General features: G+C 48.7%; 1 protein-coding gene across 1 annotated transcript; it reads left to right on the top strand.

The window, feature by feature from the left end:
- Window positions 1-2,383: 2,383 nt before the first annotated feature.
- Window positions 2,384-5,473, top strand: PRAME (PRAME nuclear receptor transcriptional regulator; the record flags this gene model as incomplete). The annotated part of the gene is made up of 3 exons (XM_081252617.1): window positions 2,384-2,676; window positions 3,014-3,622; window positions 4,897-5,473. The coding sequence occupies 3 exons, from the start codon at window positions 2,384-2,386 to the stop codon at window positions 5,471-5,473; spliced, it is 1,479 nt and encodes a 492-aa protein (XP_081108743.1).
- Between the last annotated feature and the right edge of the window lie 11,053 nt (window positions 5,474-16,526).

Raw genomic sequence — 16,526 nt, 5'->3', positions numbered from 1 at the left:
TTGAGGAAATGTTAAGTTATCTGCAAACACTGGGAAGGGGCCTTTGAAGGTCATGATGAGGGTTGAAGCTGCTGGACAGAGCCTGGGCTGGGATGTGGAAGAGGATGCCTGAGCCTCAGGGCAAGTCCTCTACTGGTTGCAGCGCTTTGCTGACACCGATATGTGTGCTTAGCCCACGTTTATTTCCCTCCCTGCCTCCAAGAGCCCAAAGAGCCCACAGCTCTGACCCCCTCAGTGGCTTTCAGGCTGAATAAGGTGTGTCCCAGGTTTGGCCACCAGCATGGTTCCGGGCTCTCCTAGCCCACATGCCTACATTTCATCTTCTCAAGCCAATTTGCATATCCCGCTTCTGGGAGGAAACACCCTTTGCCTCCAGGGACAGAGGGAGGAAGATTGAGTCTTGGGTTTGCCTTGGGTTTAAGGGATCCACCAGGTCCCCCCATAGCCACTCCTGCTGGCAATTTCTTAAGCCCATCCTGACAAAAGTCTCTGAATTCCTCCAAACAAAACACACTTTACCTCGTCTTGGGTAATTTCCTTGGTCTCATTACAAACGCCCAGCCCCTCCCTCTTCCCAGCCAGCTCCTAGTTGTAATTTTGACCTGACCTCCTTTGGGGAAGCCTCAACCCTCAAAATCTGGAGGACCCACCATCCCTCAGTGTTACCTCTGTTCCCCCATGAACGGGCACACATTTTGCGGTTTTAGTTTACGTATAAGTGACTGTGTGATTCTCAGGAATTTTGTTATATTTCTTTTTCTTTTGTGGTGACACCACTAGGTCTGCACAAAGCTGTCTTAACTCAGACATTTGGGTAATTCTGATGTGGCCCATACTCCCCCAAAAAGTATACTTTCAGGTTGGTTTTCTTCTTTTATCTTGTGCTTTCATGAGTGGACAGAGGATCCTATCACTTGTGTGTAACGAGAAAGTCAGATCAGCGTTAGCCGGATGGATTTCCAGTAATAAGTTTCCACTTTCTATTGGAAATGGAAATTTCAGCTGGCATCTGAAAAGTGTGACCAGGAAGGCCTATCATGGCTTCTCAGGAGCCAGAGGAGGGTCTCAGAGGCCTGAGCATATTGCCCCTTGCACCATACCCGCCCTGGCGTCTGGGGCCTCGGGCCCTGACCACTGCCCCAGGGTCTCCACAGGACAGGCCATGCAGGCCAAGGTCCTGTAGAGAATTTTTCTTAGCCTTCTGTACACATTTGCAGTAGCAGGCTTTGCTTTTGCTTCTACGTGAAGTTTTGCCTTAATCCCAAACGTTTTGATTTCTGCTCTGGTTTGTGCCACTCTTATAGACAGTTACAGTATTTCTTAACCAAATAGATTTTTTTTCTTTTTTTGATGTAAGACATATAATTAGCTGGAATTTTTGGATGACATTTTACATATTTGTTTTGTGACCAGTAATTATAGTTCATATCATTTATGGTTTTGTGATTTTTACTAGTTTAAAGGGCTTTTTTGGTGTGTTTCCGTTTTAGAAATGAAAAGGTTTTTTTTTAATTCCATGGAATAAAAAAAATTCCATAGAATATTTTAAAGAGTGGAGGCTTTGTTCTAAATGTGAGCCCTTTGCTCCTCTGAACTAAATCGTAATAATAATACTTGTAGGTACATCTTGGAATCAGTTTGTTTTTTTCTTTTCTTAATCTCTAACATCACATGCTATCAGATACTTTCATGCTGCTTTATGGTTTCTGATTTAAATTTTTTTTTTTTTTTTTGCGGTACATGGGCCTCTCACTGTTGTTGCCTCTCCTGCTGCGGAGCACAGGCTCCGGACGCGCAGGCCCAGCAGCCATGGCTCACGGGCCCAGCCGCTCTGCAGCACGTGGGATCTTCCCGGACCGGGGCACGAACCCGTGTTCCCTGCATCGGCAGGCAGACTCTCAACCACTGCGCCACCCGGGAAGCCCTGATTTAAAGATTTTTAAATGGGGTAACAGTACCCACTGTGTGGTGCTCCTCCATCTTTCCCATCTGGATTATTTGTTGGAGTTTAGGAAGAGGCCATGTTGGGCTAAACTCCTTATTCCTGTTGATTTCAGTCCTTGAGTGATAATCAGAAGCTTTTCTCCCGAGAGGGTGGGGTCAGCTGTCAGGCTTCTAGGTACCCACCTGTCAGAGGGGCTGGGATTAAATGCAGCAGTGGGTGGATATGGGATGGGGCGAGAGGTCACCTTGTCCCCTCATTGGGGCCTGGCGCCGGCAGGGCCAGAGCTGTGGCTTTGTGGCCAGAGGGGTGTCTTTGGCCCTGCATTGGGTCCCCTAGAGGGTGGAGGGACGGTAGGGTCGCCGGTCCTTGGCCCGAGAAGGACCCACTCCTTGCTCTCTGGTGTCCCTCCAGTACTCATTCTGGAGAAGACTCTTTAGGATGGACATCCAGTCCCCGCCGAAACTCCTGGAACTGGCCAGCCAGAGCCTGCTGAGGGATGAGGCCTTGGCCATTGCCGCTCTGGAGGAGCTGCCCGCTGAGCTCTTCCCACCCCTGTTCTCCGCGGCCTTTGCTGGGATGCGCAGCCAGGCCCTGAAGGCGATGGTGCAGGCCTGGCCCTTCCCCTGCCTCCCACTGGGGGCCCTGATGAAGGAGCACAAGCCTCACCTGGAGACCTTCAAAGCTGCCATCGATGGCCTGGACGTCCTGCTTGCCCAGGAGGTCCGCCCCAGGTGAGGGCAACCTGGCAGGCGGGTGGGGCCTGGGGGTCTGAGCAAGACGCAGCTGGCATCGGGCAGTGCGGGGCCACGGGGAGGCCTTGGGGCCGTGTCTGGGCCACTCTGGGAATAGGCTTTCGGGTGTGCAGGGCTACTTAAGGTGCAGAAGTGACAAAAGGTACATGGGCCCACCCCCTCCTCATGGCATTTAAAGTGGGGACCAGGAGGGGCCCCGGAAGCTCGAGGAGCAGCTGGTGTCTGGGGTGTAGCACCCTTGCCTGGGTTCTGAGCCGTGCGGTCCTGGTCCCTGTGGGTCTCCGCACAGCTCAGCGTGTCTCCCATTGTCCCACAGGCGGTGGAAGTTGCAGGTGCTGGATTTGCGCCTGAATGCCCACCAGGACTTCTGGACCGTGTGGTCCGGCACCAGGGCTGGTGTGTGCTCGCTGTTGGAGCCTGAGGTGGCCCAGCCCGTGAGGAAGAGGTGCCAGGTGGAAGGTGCAAGGGCGTGGCCGAAGCAGACCTGGGCCCCCGTGGAGGTGCTCATAGACCTGTACCTCAAGGAGGGCACCCCCGACGCGTCCCTCAGCTACCTCCTGAAGAAGGTCGAGCAGAGGAGGGGCTCACTCCTCCTGTGCTGTCAGAAGCTGAGGGTCTTCACCATGTCGATGCAGAACATCAGGAAGATCCTGAAGTTGGTGCAGCTCGACTCTGTCCAGGGCCTGGAGGTGAACTGCACCTGGAAGCTGGCCACCCTGGGCAGGTTCGCACCGTACCTGGGCCAGATGGTCAACCTACACCGGCTGCTCCTCTCCCACATCCACATGACGCCGCATGCCGCCCCCGACAAGGAGAAGTACTGCGTCAGCCAGCTCAGCGCCCAGTTTCCCAGCCTGCAGCACCTGCAGGAACTCTACCTGGACTCCATCTCCTTCCTTGAGGGCCGCCTGGACCAGGTGCTCAGGTGAGGCGTGGCACTGTCTCTCTGCAGACCAGGGCAGGCCTCTCTCGTTTCGTTACCCGTGGGGTGTCTGTCTACTGTCTGCCTGCCATGGATGGTGCCAGGGTGCACAGGCCACTCAGGTCCACACGATGCCACCACTCCATCCCCCAGCATCTTGTCACATACCCTCCCAGGTTAGGATCAGAGGTGTGGCTTCAGTTAGATGCCTGTCAAAGCGGGCTCTTTGCTGGGAATCTGCATCATGGGGGCTTTGGGCCAGGTGAGGGTGCTTTGGGAATTCTTCCTGAGAGAGTGATGTCTAAGCTGAGATGATGGAAAATAACTAAGCAGGAGGACATTAACCAGGGGAAAGCCCATCCAACGTGAGGTTTCAAATCAGAAGCTCTGTGCTGAGCAGCTGGTCCACGTGAGCCTCTCCCTCCCACCTATCCCACTTTCCTGTCTGTCCCTGGTTGCTTTAGGCTCCAGGTGAGGTGTGATGTGGGAAATGGGTTATTCTGGAGATGACAGGGAGGGAGCAGGAGTGAAGAATTGTGGAGTCCATCAGGACATTAAGCAGTTATTGCTCCTAAATAGTCCAAAGAAGAGAAACAAAAAATCAAATGAATATCATTATTGAAGTGGCTCCAATCTCGAGTCCAAATTACAATTATTATTTGCTTCTAAGGCTTCTGATTATATAGGAATTCTTCAAATTATTTCTTCTAGAAATTTGTTCTTCATTCTTAAAATAGAATCATAGCTTTACCTGGAACACAATGATGAAAGATTAGAGAATGCAGCCCGATTTATTTGTGTGAAAGAGTTGGATTGAGTTCCTTTCTGGCAACTGCAAACTCAAAGCACTAGGAATAAACGTGTTCATGCAACAAGGACAACAACAAAAAAAGAGTTGTGGAAAGTGAGGGATGGTTTGTGGCTGATACAGTGACCAGGGTTAGCATGGGGTCAGGCTCCCCGGTGGGCACCTGCCATTGTTACCTTACCTGTGCTCACAACACCTGGCAGGAGTATGTCGTCCCCCACTTGACGGGTGAGCACAGGGAGCACTTGAGGATTCCTTCCCTTGACCCCGTCACACGGCAGATAAGGGATGGGGAAGGACCCCGCTCAACCTTGGGCTGACCTGACACCTCTCCTTTGACCATGCAGCATCCTCCGGAAGACTGGGATCTGGTGAAATGGGCCTCTCTTCCCTTGAGGCCTGGGCCACCCCACATTCCTCCACCCACCACCTCCATCCTCCCAGGACTGACTGCTCTGTCTCTCTCCAGGTGTCTGAAGAACCCCCTGGAGACCTTGTCGATTACCAGCTGCGTGATTTCGGAGGCAGACCTGATGCATCTGTCGCAGTGCCCGAGTGTCAGCCAGCTGAAGTATCTGGACCTTAGCGGGGTCAACCTGACCAGCATAAGCTCCGAGCCCCTTCGGGTCCTGATCGAGAAGGCCTCGGCCACCCTCCAGGACCTGGACCTGGATGAGTGTGGCATCATGGACTCCCAGTTCAGCGCCCTCCTGCCCGCCCTGAGCCACTGCTCCCAGCTCATCACCTTCAGCTTCTGCGGCAACCCCATCTCGATGGCTGTGCTGGAGAGCCTGCTGCGCCACACCGCGGGGCTGAGCAAGCTGAACCACGTGCTGTACCCTGCGCCCTTGGAGAGCTATGAGGACATGCGCGGCACCCCCAACCTGGGCCTCCTGGCGCACCTGCATGCCCGGCTCAAGCAGGTGCTGCAGGAGTTGAGGCGGCCCAGTGTGGTCTGGCTCAGCGCCAACCCCTGTCCGCACTGTGGCGACGGGGCCATCTACAACCCAGAGCCCAACCTGTGCCCCTGTTACATGGCCACCTAGCCCAGTGCACGAGCCGCAGGCTTTGTCCCGGGCACGCGGACACTGCTGCTCAGACGTCAGCGCATCTCGAAGAGACACAAGCTATAGTTTCAGACAGTTGTTCATTGTTAGCGGGAAAAGGAAAGATGATTCAGAGCGGGCCGGGGGGATGGTGACTTGGGGGGTTGATGGGATCTTCAGGGAGATGCATCTTGTAGAGTTAGAAATGTGAATCTGAATTTCTAGAGGGGGATTCAAGCTTGAGAAGTAGATGGCGTTATCCCTACGTGGATGGTTATAAAGAAATGGTCAGAAATAAAGGGAACCTCAGTGTCAATCACCTGGTGTTCGCTGTGATCTGTGACTGTAATTCTCCCATTTAAACCTCAGTAATCTCCTGTTAGTGATTAAATAAGAAGTCAGCATGTGTGAGGCCCAGGCACCCTAGGTTGGACGAGGTTCGGCCCCAAGAGTTAACAGCACCATTTCTCCCTCCCTTTGGTCTTGTTTCTGGATCATCTGTTAGCTCCTCACTTACTTCTGCGGCTGTTCAGTCTATCATTGCACACAAGGTGCATCCTCAGGGCCTGGAATGAACTAAGTGTCCAACAGTGAGCACCACTGGAGGGAACATTCTTCCAAGGGACACTCGCTGCCAACTCCACCCAGGCCCTGGACTCTAGCACCCTCCCCAGTGGATCCAGCAGATACAGAGCCTCCATCCCTGGCCCTGGATGGTGCCAGGATAGGGCTTCAATGTGCAAAGTCAGGCCCTGAGCCCTGGGGGGAAAATCCACCCACAGACCATCTGGAGCCTCTGGGACTCACCAGCCCATACCCGCCTTCCCACTGCGTCCAGCCCCTTGAATCCAATTAGTTGTGTCCTGTAAAAACATCTTAATTCCTGCTAGCAAAATACTAGTAAGCTCTCGTAGACAAATAACATTTGTTTACTATTCGTTTCCCACATTGAAAAGAGTTCATCGTTCTGTGCGGAGGTAGGTCACACCAGGGTGAGAATGCCCTTCTTCCGGGAAGACCCCCCTTCTTCCCTGTCAAGGAGGTGATAAGCCAGCTCTGAGCCAGTGAGATGCCCTGGATTCTGGGTCCCAAGAGAGAACAAACCCACTCCAGGTCTTGGGAGCACTTGGGTAGAGCAGGTGAATGTCAAATTTGGTTTGGGGGTGTGGTGGGGCCACTCCGTGGGACCCCCCAAGACAGCCCATCCAAATGAAAGGGACATGGGCTTCCCTGGGGGCGCAATGGTTAAGAATCCGCCTACCAATGCAGGGGACACGGGTTCGAGCCCTGGTCCGGGAAGATCCTGCATGCCGCAGAGCAACTAAGCCCATGCGCCACAACTACTGAGCCTGCACGCTACAGCTACTGATGCCTGCGTGCCTAGAGCCCATGCCCCGAAACAGAGAAGCCACCGCAGTGAGAAGCCCATACACCACAATGAAAAGCAGCCCCCGCTCGCCGCAACTAGAGAGTCCGCGCGCAGCAACAAAGATCCAACGCAGCCAAAACTAAGTAAATAAATAAATTGACAAAAAAAAAAAAAGGGACATATCATACAGTGGAGTCCGCCCGTGGCCCTGGGCTACCTTACCTGGCTTCCCACACACGACTTGAGGAGAAGGCCACACACCAAGGCCAGGGCAGGGCTCGTCTGCATGTCCCTGACCGTGAGCCATCCTCCACCGCCTATCTGGTGTGGCCAGCTGTCAGCAATCCCTTATCCTGCCGCACAGCCACTGGCCCTTCTCTATCTTCTTCCCCTAGCAGGCACCCTCTTTTCTTCTGCCCCACCCCTTCCAGCCCCCTACCCTATGCCCCATAAGAAAGAACAAGAAATGGACCCCTCAGCTTGTGGACATGCTTTGCCATTTCTGAAAGAAGAGAGAATGCAGAAATCTGTATAAGTGATGGTGTGCTGGGAAAAAGGGAGCCAGGAAAAGATCTCTCTTACTTTTCCCCAGTGCGCACCCAGTCTCAGCATCCTCAAGCATCCCTAAGTTACAGAGCATATTTTCCGGAACGGGAGCTGGCACCTCTGGGATATGAGGAAAAGTATACAGGACGAGCAGGTTCTCCACGAGGAAGAACAGAGGCAGAGATCGTGTGATCTCAGTGCCAGATTCCTCAGCCACAAAACAGATAATAACACTGGCCTCATGATGTTGCAGTGAGGTCACCCACAGGGCTAACCTATGGAAGGCACTTGCCCCGGTCATGGATGGCCCCATATAGGACAGTGGTGATTATTAGCTGCCCGGTGCAAGTAAAGGAAGAAAAACAAAAGTGAACACTGCCTCTTGCTTCTCAAGCAGGGTGCCCTGCACTTGGGACTTTATTTGGTCCAGAGACCACACTTGAGAAAGAAATCTTACAAGAGTCTTTGTTTAGAATTTAGATTTTGTCATCAACATGTTCAAAGAGGCATAAGGTATCAATGCAGTGAGGTTCTGAAAGTCAAGTTTGGCTGGAGAGGAAGCTCATCCGTAAGGATGGGGCATGGGGAGGTAATGACTGCTGGGGGCCATGTGGATGGAGGCCCTGTGTGTGTGGGGGGGGAGTGGGGTCTCCAGCTGTTGGGAAGCAGGCAGGGAGAGTATGGCACATAGGGTGGGATGATTGGAAGTACCCATTTACCCAGGAGCAGCCCCAGCTGCACAGTCGGACAGGCAGGGGGGTTAGGGCAGCTGAGGGATAGGATGTGAGAGGGCTGAAGCTGAATAGAAAAGAGCCAGAGAGCAATCTAACACAGGGAAATAGCCACGGGCAGAAACAAGACCAAGAGAAGGCCTGACATGGGAGTTCCCTGGCAGTCCAGTGATTAGGACTCAGCGCCCTTGGCCTGGATTCCATCCCTGGTCTGGGAACTAAGATACTGCAAACTGTGCAGCACGGCCAAAAAAAAAAGGCCACACAAAACATTCTCTGACATAAGTCTCGTACCAATGTTTTCTTAGGTCAGTCTCCCAAAGCAATAGAAATAAAAACAAAAACAAATGGGACCTAATCAAACTTATTGCATAGCAAAACTTTTGCACAGCAAAGGAAACCGTAAACAAAATGAAAAGACAGCCTACGGACTGGGAGAAAATATTTGCAAATGATGCGAACAACAAGGGCTTAATTTCCCAAATATACAAACAGCTCCTACAATTCAATAACCAAAAAAAAAAAACCCAATCGAAAAATGGGCAGAAGACCTAAATAGACATTTCTCCAAAGAAGACATACAGATGGCCGATAGGTACATGAAAAGATGCCCAACATCACTAATTATTAGAGAAATGCAAAACAACAATGAGGTACTAATAAGGAGGCTTATACAACTTGGTTCTGAGAGAAATAGCCTAGACTCTGCAGCTGACACAAAGTTGGAGGGGAGTTGGAGACGCTGAGTCTGTGTCATGGGAAACTTTGAACTGCAGAAATGCAGGGTGGGTGCCATGTGGACCCAAAAGTGCCAGAGTGGGGCTCGTGTGAGAAGCACAAGTGCCCGGTGGGGCCCGGGGTCCGACCTCTACATACTCCCCACACTCATGGCCCCGTTGGGCACCTGCATGGCTTTGTTCTTGTCCACAGGCTATTCAATATCTTATCTTCCTTTGAGGAGATGGACCCATATTTTCCTCACTTAACTCGTTGGTGAAGATCCAGCTCCACTTGCTTCTTTCTTCCAGCTCAGTTCCCCCAGTGTTTTAGTTGACGGGTAGAGAAGTGCTTCCACGCAACCTCTTAAATGGACCAAAACGGTTCAGGACAGAGATGAAATCTGACTGCCTCCTAGAACCTTTGGCATTACCTAAGTGTTGAGAGTGATCAAGGTGTCTTTTGTTATGTTAATGAGGTGACTTCAGGAAAGCGCCTAAGGCTGGGAGGTGGTTGTCAGTGGGGCCAATCCTGTGATTAGAGGGTTGAAACAATCAGTCCCAGCCCACTGACCTCCAGGGAGGAGAGAGCGGCTGGAGGTTGAGTTTACCCCCCATGGCCAATGATGTGGCTACAAAATAAATGATCTCAAAACGTAGGGGCTTAAAACAATAACTGTTTCCTGTTGCACAGTTATTGTGGCTTAGCCGGGTGTTTCTGGCTCAGAGTCTTATGAGGATCGACTCAAAATACTGGCTTAATCGGCTTATTCGTCTGAAGACTTGACAGACTTGACTTGTGCTGGAGAATCCTCCCCCAGGATGGCTGTCTCCCTTGGCTTTTGGCTGGAGGCCTCAGTGCCTCCCACGTGGACTTCCCCAGAGGGCTGCCGGAGTGTTCCCATGACATGGCTGCTGGCTGGCTTCTGCCAGAGCCGGTGATTCAAGAGAGCAAGGCAGAAAGTCCATTGTGATCTCATCTTGGAAATCACACACTAGCATTCCACAGTATCCTGCTGGTGCCCTGCTCCTTGTGAGAGGTCACGATACAAGGGTGTGAAGATAAGGGTGCAGGGATCACCAAGGGCCATCTTGAAGGCTGGGTTTCACAATAGTACAAAATTATTTGCAGGCATTATTTTATTTAATAGTCATAACAATCCAAGGAGGTAATTACCATTTACTTCTGTGCTCCAGAACCTGGCATCATGTCTGGCAGACCCCGGACACTTGAGACTTTATTGAAAGAGAGATGCATGTGAGGGATTAAGAGCTCAGGATCTATAGACCCATTGCCAAGGTCCAGGCCTGGGATGCGATTTATTTTGGGATCATGAACAAGTTTCTTAACATCTCAGATGGCCAAGAGGCACATGAAAAGATTCTCAATATCCCTAATTGTTAGAGAAATGCAAATCAAAACTACAATGAGGTATCACCTCACACCAGTCAGAATGGCCATCATCAAAAAATCTGCAAACAATAAATGCTGGAGAGGGTGTGGAGAAAAGGGAACCCTCTTGCACTGTTGGTGGGAATGTAAATTAATACAGCCACTATGGAGAACAGTATGGAGGTCCTTAAAAAACTAAAAATAGAACTACCATATGACCCAGCAATCCCACTACTGGGCATATACCCTGAGAAAACCATAATTTAAAAAGAGTCATGTACCACAATGTTCATTGCAGCTCTATTTACAATAGCCAGGACATGGAAGCAACCTAAGTGTCCACTGACAGATGAATGGATAAAGAAGATGTGGTACATATATACAATGGAATATTACTGAGCCATAAAAAGAAACGAAATCGAGTTATTTGTAGTGAGGTGGATGGAACTAGAGTCTGTCATACAGAGTGAAGTAGGTCAGAAAGAGGAAAACAAATACCATATGCAAACACATATATATGGAATCTAAAAAAATGGTTCTGATGAACCTAGGGGCAGGACAGGAATAAAGACACAGACATAGAGAATGGACTTTAGGACAGGGGAGGGAGAAGGGTAAGCTGGGACGAAGTGAGAAAGCAGCATTGACATATATACACTACCAAATGTAAAATAGATAGCTAGTGGGAAGCAGCTGCATAGCACAGAGAGATCAGCTCTGTGCTTTGTGACCCCCTAGAGGGGTGGGATAGGGAGGGTGGGAGGGAGGCTCAAGAGGGAGGGGATATGGGGATATATGTATACATATAGCTGATTCACTTTGTTATACAGCAGAAACTAACACAACATTGTAAAGCGATTATACTCCAATAAAGATGCTAAAAAAAACCCAAAAACCTAAAAATAGAGCTACCTTATGATCCAGCAATCCCATTCTTGGGCATATATCCAGTGAAAAACGTGGTTCTAAAGGATACATGCACCCTAATGTTTATTGCAGAGCTGTTTACAATAACCAAGACATGGAAACAACTTAAAAGTCCATCAACAGAGAAGTGGATAAAGAAGATGTAGTACATATATACAATGGAATATTACTCGGCCATTAAAAAGAATAAAATAATGCCATTTGCAGCAACATGGATGGACCTGGAGATTATCATACTAAGTGAAATAAGTCAGAGAGAGAAAGACAAATATCATATGATATCGCTTATATGCAGAATATAAAAAAAAAAGATACAAATGCACTTATTCACAAAACAGAAAGAGACTCACAGACTTGGAGAACGAGCTTATGGTTACCGGGGGGAAGGATTGGGGGGAGGGATAGATTAGGAGTTTGGAATTGACATGTACACACTGCAGTATTTAAAAGAAAATGCCTTTCCATGAAAAAAAATCTGTACTATAGTATATCATATTGTAATAATTAGATATAATAATAATATATACATTCCTTCTCATAGCTTTCTTTAAAATTAATTAATTTTTGGATTCGTTGCGTCTTCGTCATTGTGCGCGGGATTTCTCTAGTTGCAGCTACTCTTCAATGCAGTGTGCAGGCTTCTCATTGTGGTGGCTTCTCTTGTTGTGGAGCACGGGCTCTAGGCTTGCGAGCTTAGCACTTGTGGCTTGTGGGCTCTAGAGCGCAGACTCAGTAGTTGTGACGCAGCATGTGGGATCTTCCCAGACCAGGGATCGAACCGGTGTCCCCTCCATTGGCAGGCAGATTCTTAACCAATATGCCACCAGGGAAGTCCCATAACTTTGATTTAATGTAATAAAAGACATAGATCTCCAGGAACGGGGCCCGGCTCATCGTCAGTGCTAAATAAACATTAATTGCTGTTATTGGTATTATTATTCCCAACAATATCTCCCGCTTCCGGTGAGGTTTTCAGTGACTCAGTTCTTTTTCAGGGTAAAGATAGGACCTAGTGGCATTTTAAGCCAACATTGGAAAAGGCTTGGGATCTTTTCTAGCAGAAACATACAACCAGAAAACACAGATATGTCCAAAGAGCACTCTCTGACATTTATCTGTAAGTTGCTTCGAACTTTGAATTTGGGGCGCCCGTGCCTTTGTGTTCACAAAGCATCTCATGCCTCCCTTTGTGGTCCTTCCCTCACATCCTCCACAGAAGATGCATTCTTGTTTGCTTCTGATCATTTGAAATCAAATGAGAATAATCATCCAACTCCCTGATCGATTTCTCCCCATCCAAGTTAAAATTACTCAGTAAAATTGTTAATAAAACACAACTTAAATTTGCGGAGTATGCAAATAATATACACCATTTACATAAAAGCAGGGGAAGAGGGGTGTGTGCTTGTGGATGAGGAAAACATGCAAGGAAGGACACTTGAGAAATTCTCAACAACAGTTTATTTTGGGAACAGAGACAGATACCTGTGGTCTGGGGCAGGAGTGAGACTTGCTGTACAGTGGGTGAATGCTCTTTTGCGTGGTCAGATTTTATTGTTAACTCTGCATAAGTATGATTTTTAATTGAAAAGTAGTTTCTGAGAATTCCCTGGTGGCCCAGTGGTTAGGACTTTGTGTTTCCACTGCAGGGGGCAGGGGTTCAATCCCTGGTTGGGGAACTAAGATCCTTCAAGCCACAGAGCTCGGCCAAAAAAAAAAGGATTTTCTAAGGGACAATACATTTTCCCTGGATCCACTGTCTAACTGTGCTTTTATGCCACTAATATCCCCGCAAGTTTTGTTTTGTTTTTAAATTAATAAAAACTTGTACATGATTTTTATTCAAAGGCTGACCCAAACCCATTCTCAATTGTCAAAAAAAAAAAAAGTCACATCTGATTTCAGGATTTCAGCGTTAGATGTAACTTGACATTTTTCTCCTTGGCACGATTCATCTGTAATTTGGAGTTTTTACCTTAATCCATGTGGTAAAGACAGAATTTCCCCCAAATCCTGGTTCTCTGCCAACCTGGCAGAGCTAAGGTTTTAACTAATTCCCCTTGCCCATCAGAGCACTTTTCTGTGAACAAGTCCCCTTCATTAGGGGTACCCTTTAGAGTTGGGGGCTCCCACTAAACCCTTTTTGTGGCTAGCACGGGCCACCGAAATTTTCATCTAGGAATGCCCTGGAAATTAACATCACCTTGCTTTGGGTAAGCAGGTGGTATAAGTCACCACTGATTGAATTTTTTAGTGTCCCGGTCCCTTGCCTTTTGGTCCCTCTCTGCCACACTCGTACATTTAACTCAGAGCTGAGAGCTGAGAGCAGAAGCAGCAGGAAGCCGAAGGCTCTGCCACTGATTATGAAAGCCCTAATCTCTTGAGATAAAGCTCTCCCAGGGAGAGTGGAAGAGGAAAAAGCTTGGAGAACAATGGTAGAGCCAAGCTCTCCCCTGGCGGCGGAGGAAGGGGTAGAGGCTGGCCATCTGGATTAGCGTCCTAAGGAACAGGTGTGCTTCCTGGGCCGCATTGTAAAGTAGAGTCCAGTTTTCACACAGTCCTGGTCTGCATGTCAGGAGGCACAGCCTGTGGTCCTGAGGGCCTGATCTCCTCCTGGGTACAAAGTTCTAAGATGGTGTGAGATGCCCAGCCCTGTTGGTAGATAATCAGGCTGACCACATATCACTCCACTATCATGACCACAAGTCCCAGGGAGCTGTCTCCACAGCACTGGGCCTGGGTTGGACTTGGCCATGGGGCTGTCCATGGAAGGAAAGGTTAGAACAGATCATTTCCTTTTTTTTTTCCTGCCCCGCCGTGCGGCATGTGGGATCTTAGGTCCTGGACCAGGGATCGAACTCACGTCCCCTGCTGTGGAAGCACAGAGTCTTATCACTGGACCGCCAGGGACGTCCCAGAGTATTCTGTTCTACAGCTGTGGTTTGTTTTTCTTCCTTTTCTTGGCCAAAACAGATACTTCCCCTCACATTCAGGATGGTATGAGAATGGGACTCACTCTGTCCTCAAGGTTCTGTCCATCACAGTCTAGAGAGAGAAGTAAAAGAGTTGGGGCCAGAAAGAGAATTGAGTGGGGCCCCTAGCAGCAGTGGTCTTCAGAAAGTAATCCACAAGAGGAACAGGCTGCTTCCTGGAAAATCAGGGTGGTTGGGCATTTGTTGATGGCCGGCAGTCACCTGGGAGCTGAGCTATCACCTGCATACCTCCTACCTATACCTGAGGTGAGCCCTCTCCATGGGCTCCTGATCTGAAGAGTGTAAGAGTGCTAGGGCGGCCACAACAAATACCACAGACTGGAGGTGGGGGAGAGCTTAAACAACAGGAAATTATTTTCTCCCAGTTCTGGAGGCTAGAAGTCCAAGATCAAGGTGTTGGCAGGGTGGCTTCTCCTGAGGCCTCTCTCTTTCGCGTGCAGATGGAGAGAGTGCTCTTGTTGTGTCCTTGTGTTCCTCTATGTCCAAGCATCCCTGAGGTCTTGTGTGTCCCAATTCCCTTTCTGCCACGCTGTGCGGCTTCTGGGATCTTGGTTCCCCAACCAGGGATTGAACCCAGGCCCTCGGCAGTGAAAGCATGGAGCCCTAACCACTGGACCACCAGGGAATGCCCCTCCCTCTTTTTATACAGAGACCCATCAGATCGGATTAGGAGCCACCCTAATAACCTCGTTTTAACTTAATCACCTCTTTAAAGGTATTATCTCCAAGTACGGTTACATTCTGAAGTGCTGGGGGTTAGGACTTCGACATATGAATTTTGCAGGACACAGTGAAGCCCAAAACAGGTGGTGATGGTAGGGGTGATTCACCTGGTGAATGCTGCACAGGTGCTGTCATCATCTGAAGCAGGGGATTTGTACCCCACCTGCTCCTTAGAAAGACCTGGGACCTTTAATAATACAGACTCCCTGGTCCCATTTCTGAAGATACTGATTCTGTTGGTTTGGAGTAAGATGGGCAGCATCAACCAGGACATAAATTCTTTTCAACAGCTCCCTAGTATTTACTGTTTAATATTTGGTCCTTGGCCAAGTGGCCTGGGCATCACCTGGAGCTTGTGAGAAACTCAGACTCTTAGGCTCTACCCAGAACTGCTGGACCAGAATGTGCATTTTCACAAGACCGCGTAGGTGATTCCTTAGATTCACTGAGGGTTAAGAAATACAATCCAGGTGATTCAAAAGTGCAGTCCGAACTGAATCCTGATCTCTGGGCTTTGCTTACATATCCCAGGTGGGGTCCTAGAATCTCTGAGGGGGGAGGGGGAGGCACCCAGCTCAAGCTCCAGCCTCTGATTGGTTTATTTTTTATTATTTTTTTAATATTCATTCATTCATTCATTCATTCATTCATTTACTTGGCTGTGCCGGGTCTTAGTTGCAGCATGCGGGATGTTTCTTTTTTTTTTTTTTTTTTTAGTTTCGGCATGCGGGATCTAGTTGCCTGACCAGGGATCGAACCTGGGACCCCTGCATTGGGAGTGTGGAGTCTTAACCACTGGACCACCACGGAAGTCCCTGATTGGTTTGTTGAGTCACCAATAACATGCTCATCCCAAGGCAGGTGCTCAGTGTGTCAAATGAAAGAGAAATGAATTCCTGACCCTCAACCCATCCTCAGGCTCCCTTGAAGGAGTGGACTCGTGGGTATTTTAATCATAGGAGAGATCAATGTTTCCCAAAGTATTGGAGGATTTTATACCTTGGGCCACCCTTCACTTCAGAATCAAATGGGGCAAACATTGAACATTCAGATTCCCAGGCCCCTGGTAATTTGAGTTTCCCAGGTGTGAGATGCAGCTCTGGAATCTGTATGTTTCACAATGTCCCAGGTGATTCTCAGATTTGAGCAATCTTTATAAACGTATCAAATAGTCAAAGTTTTCCTTCTTTTCCCCTAAGTTTTTGCAAACATTTTTAAGTTGACATCAAAAATGTTTTCATCATAAGTGTAAACACTGCAAAGGATGTATCTTCTGACGTACAATAAAAATAGGCCCTTTTAGTAAATAAAACTGGTGGCGATTTCACTGCCAAGGGCCCGGGTTCAATCCCTGGTCAGGGAACTAAGATCCTACCAGGAAGCCGTGCAACGTGGCCAAAAAAAAAGGAAATAAAACCTTTAATATCATGCTTTTAAACATATCCAAAAGAATGTAAATAGCATAGGGTTTTGATACTCACCACCATCCGTTTTAAAAAGTATAAAATGAGCTCTTTCTAATAGTCAGATCATTTATACTTATTTTTCCAGCTTCAGAGAGATATAATTGACATATATGGTGTGAATTTAAGATGTACAGCATGTTGATTTGATAAGAAAGGTTTTTGTTTGTTTGTTTTGCTGCTCTGCATGAC

The sequence above is a fragment of the Mesoplodon bidens genome (genome assembly GCF_964165515.1).
Source record: "Mesoplodon bidens genome assembly, chromosome: 13".
Lineage (NCBI taxonomy): Eukaryota > Metazoa > Chordata > Mammalia > Artiodactyla > Ziphiidae > Mesoplodon > Mesoplodon bidens.
Note: the sequence above shows the minus strand (reverse complement) of the source record. Positions and strands in the feature narration are given on the sequence as shown.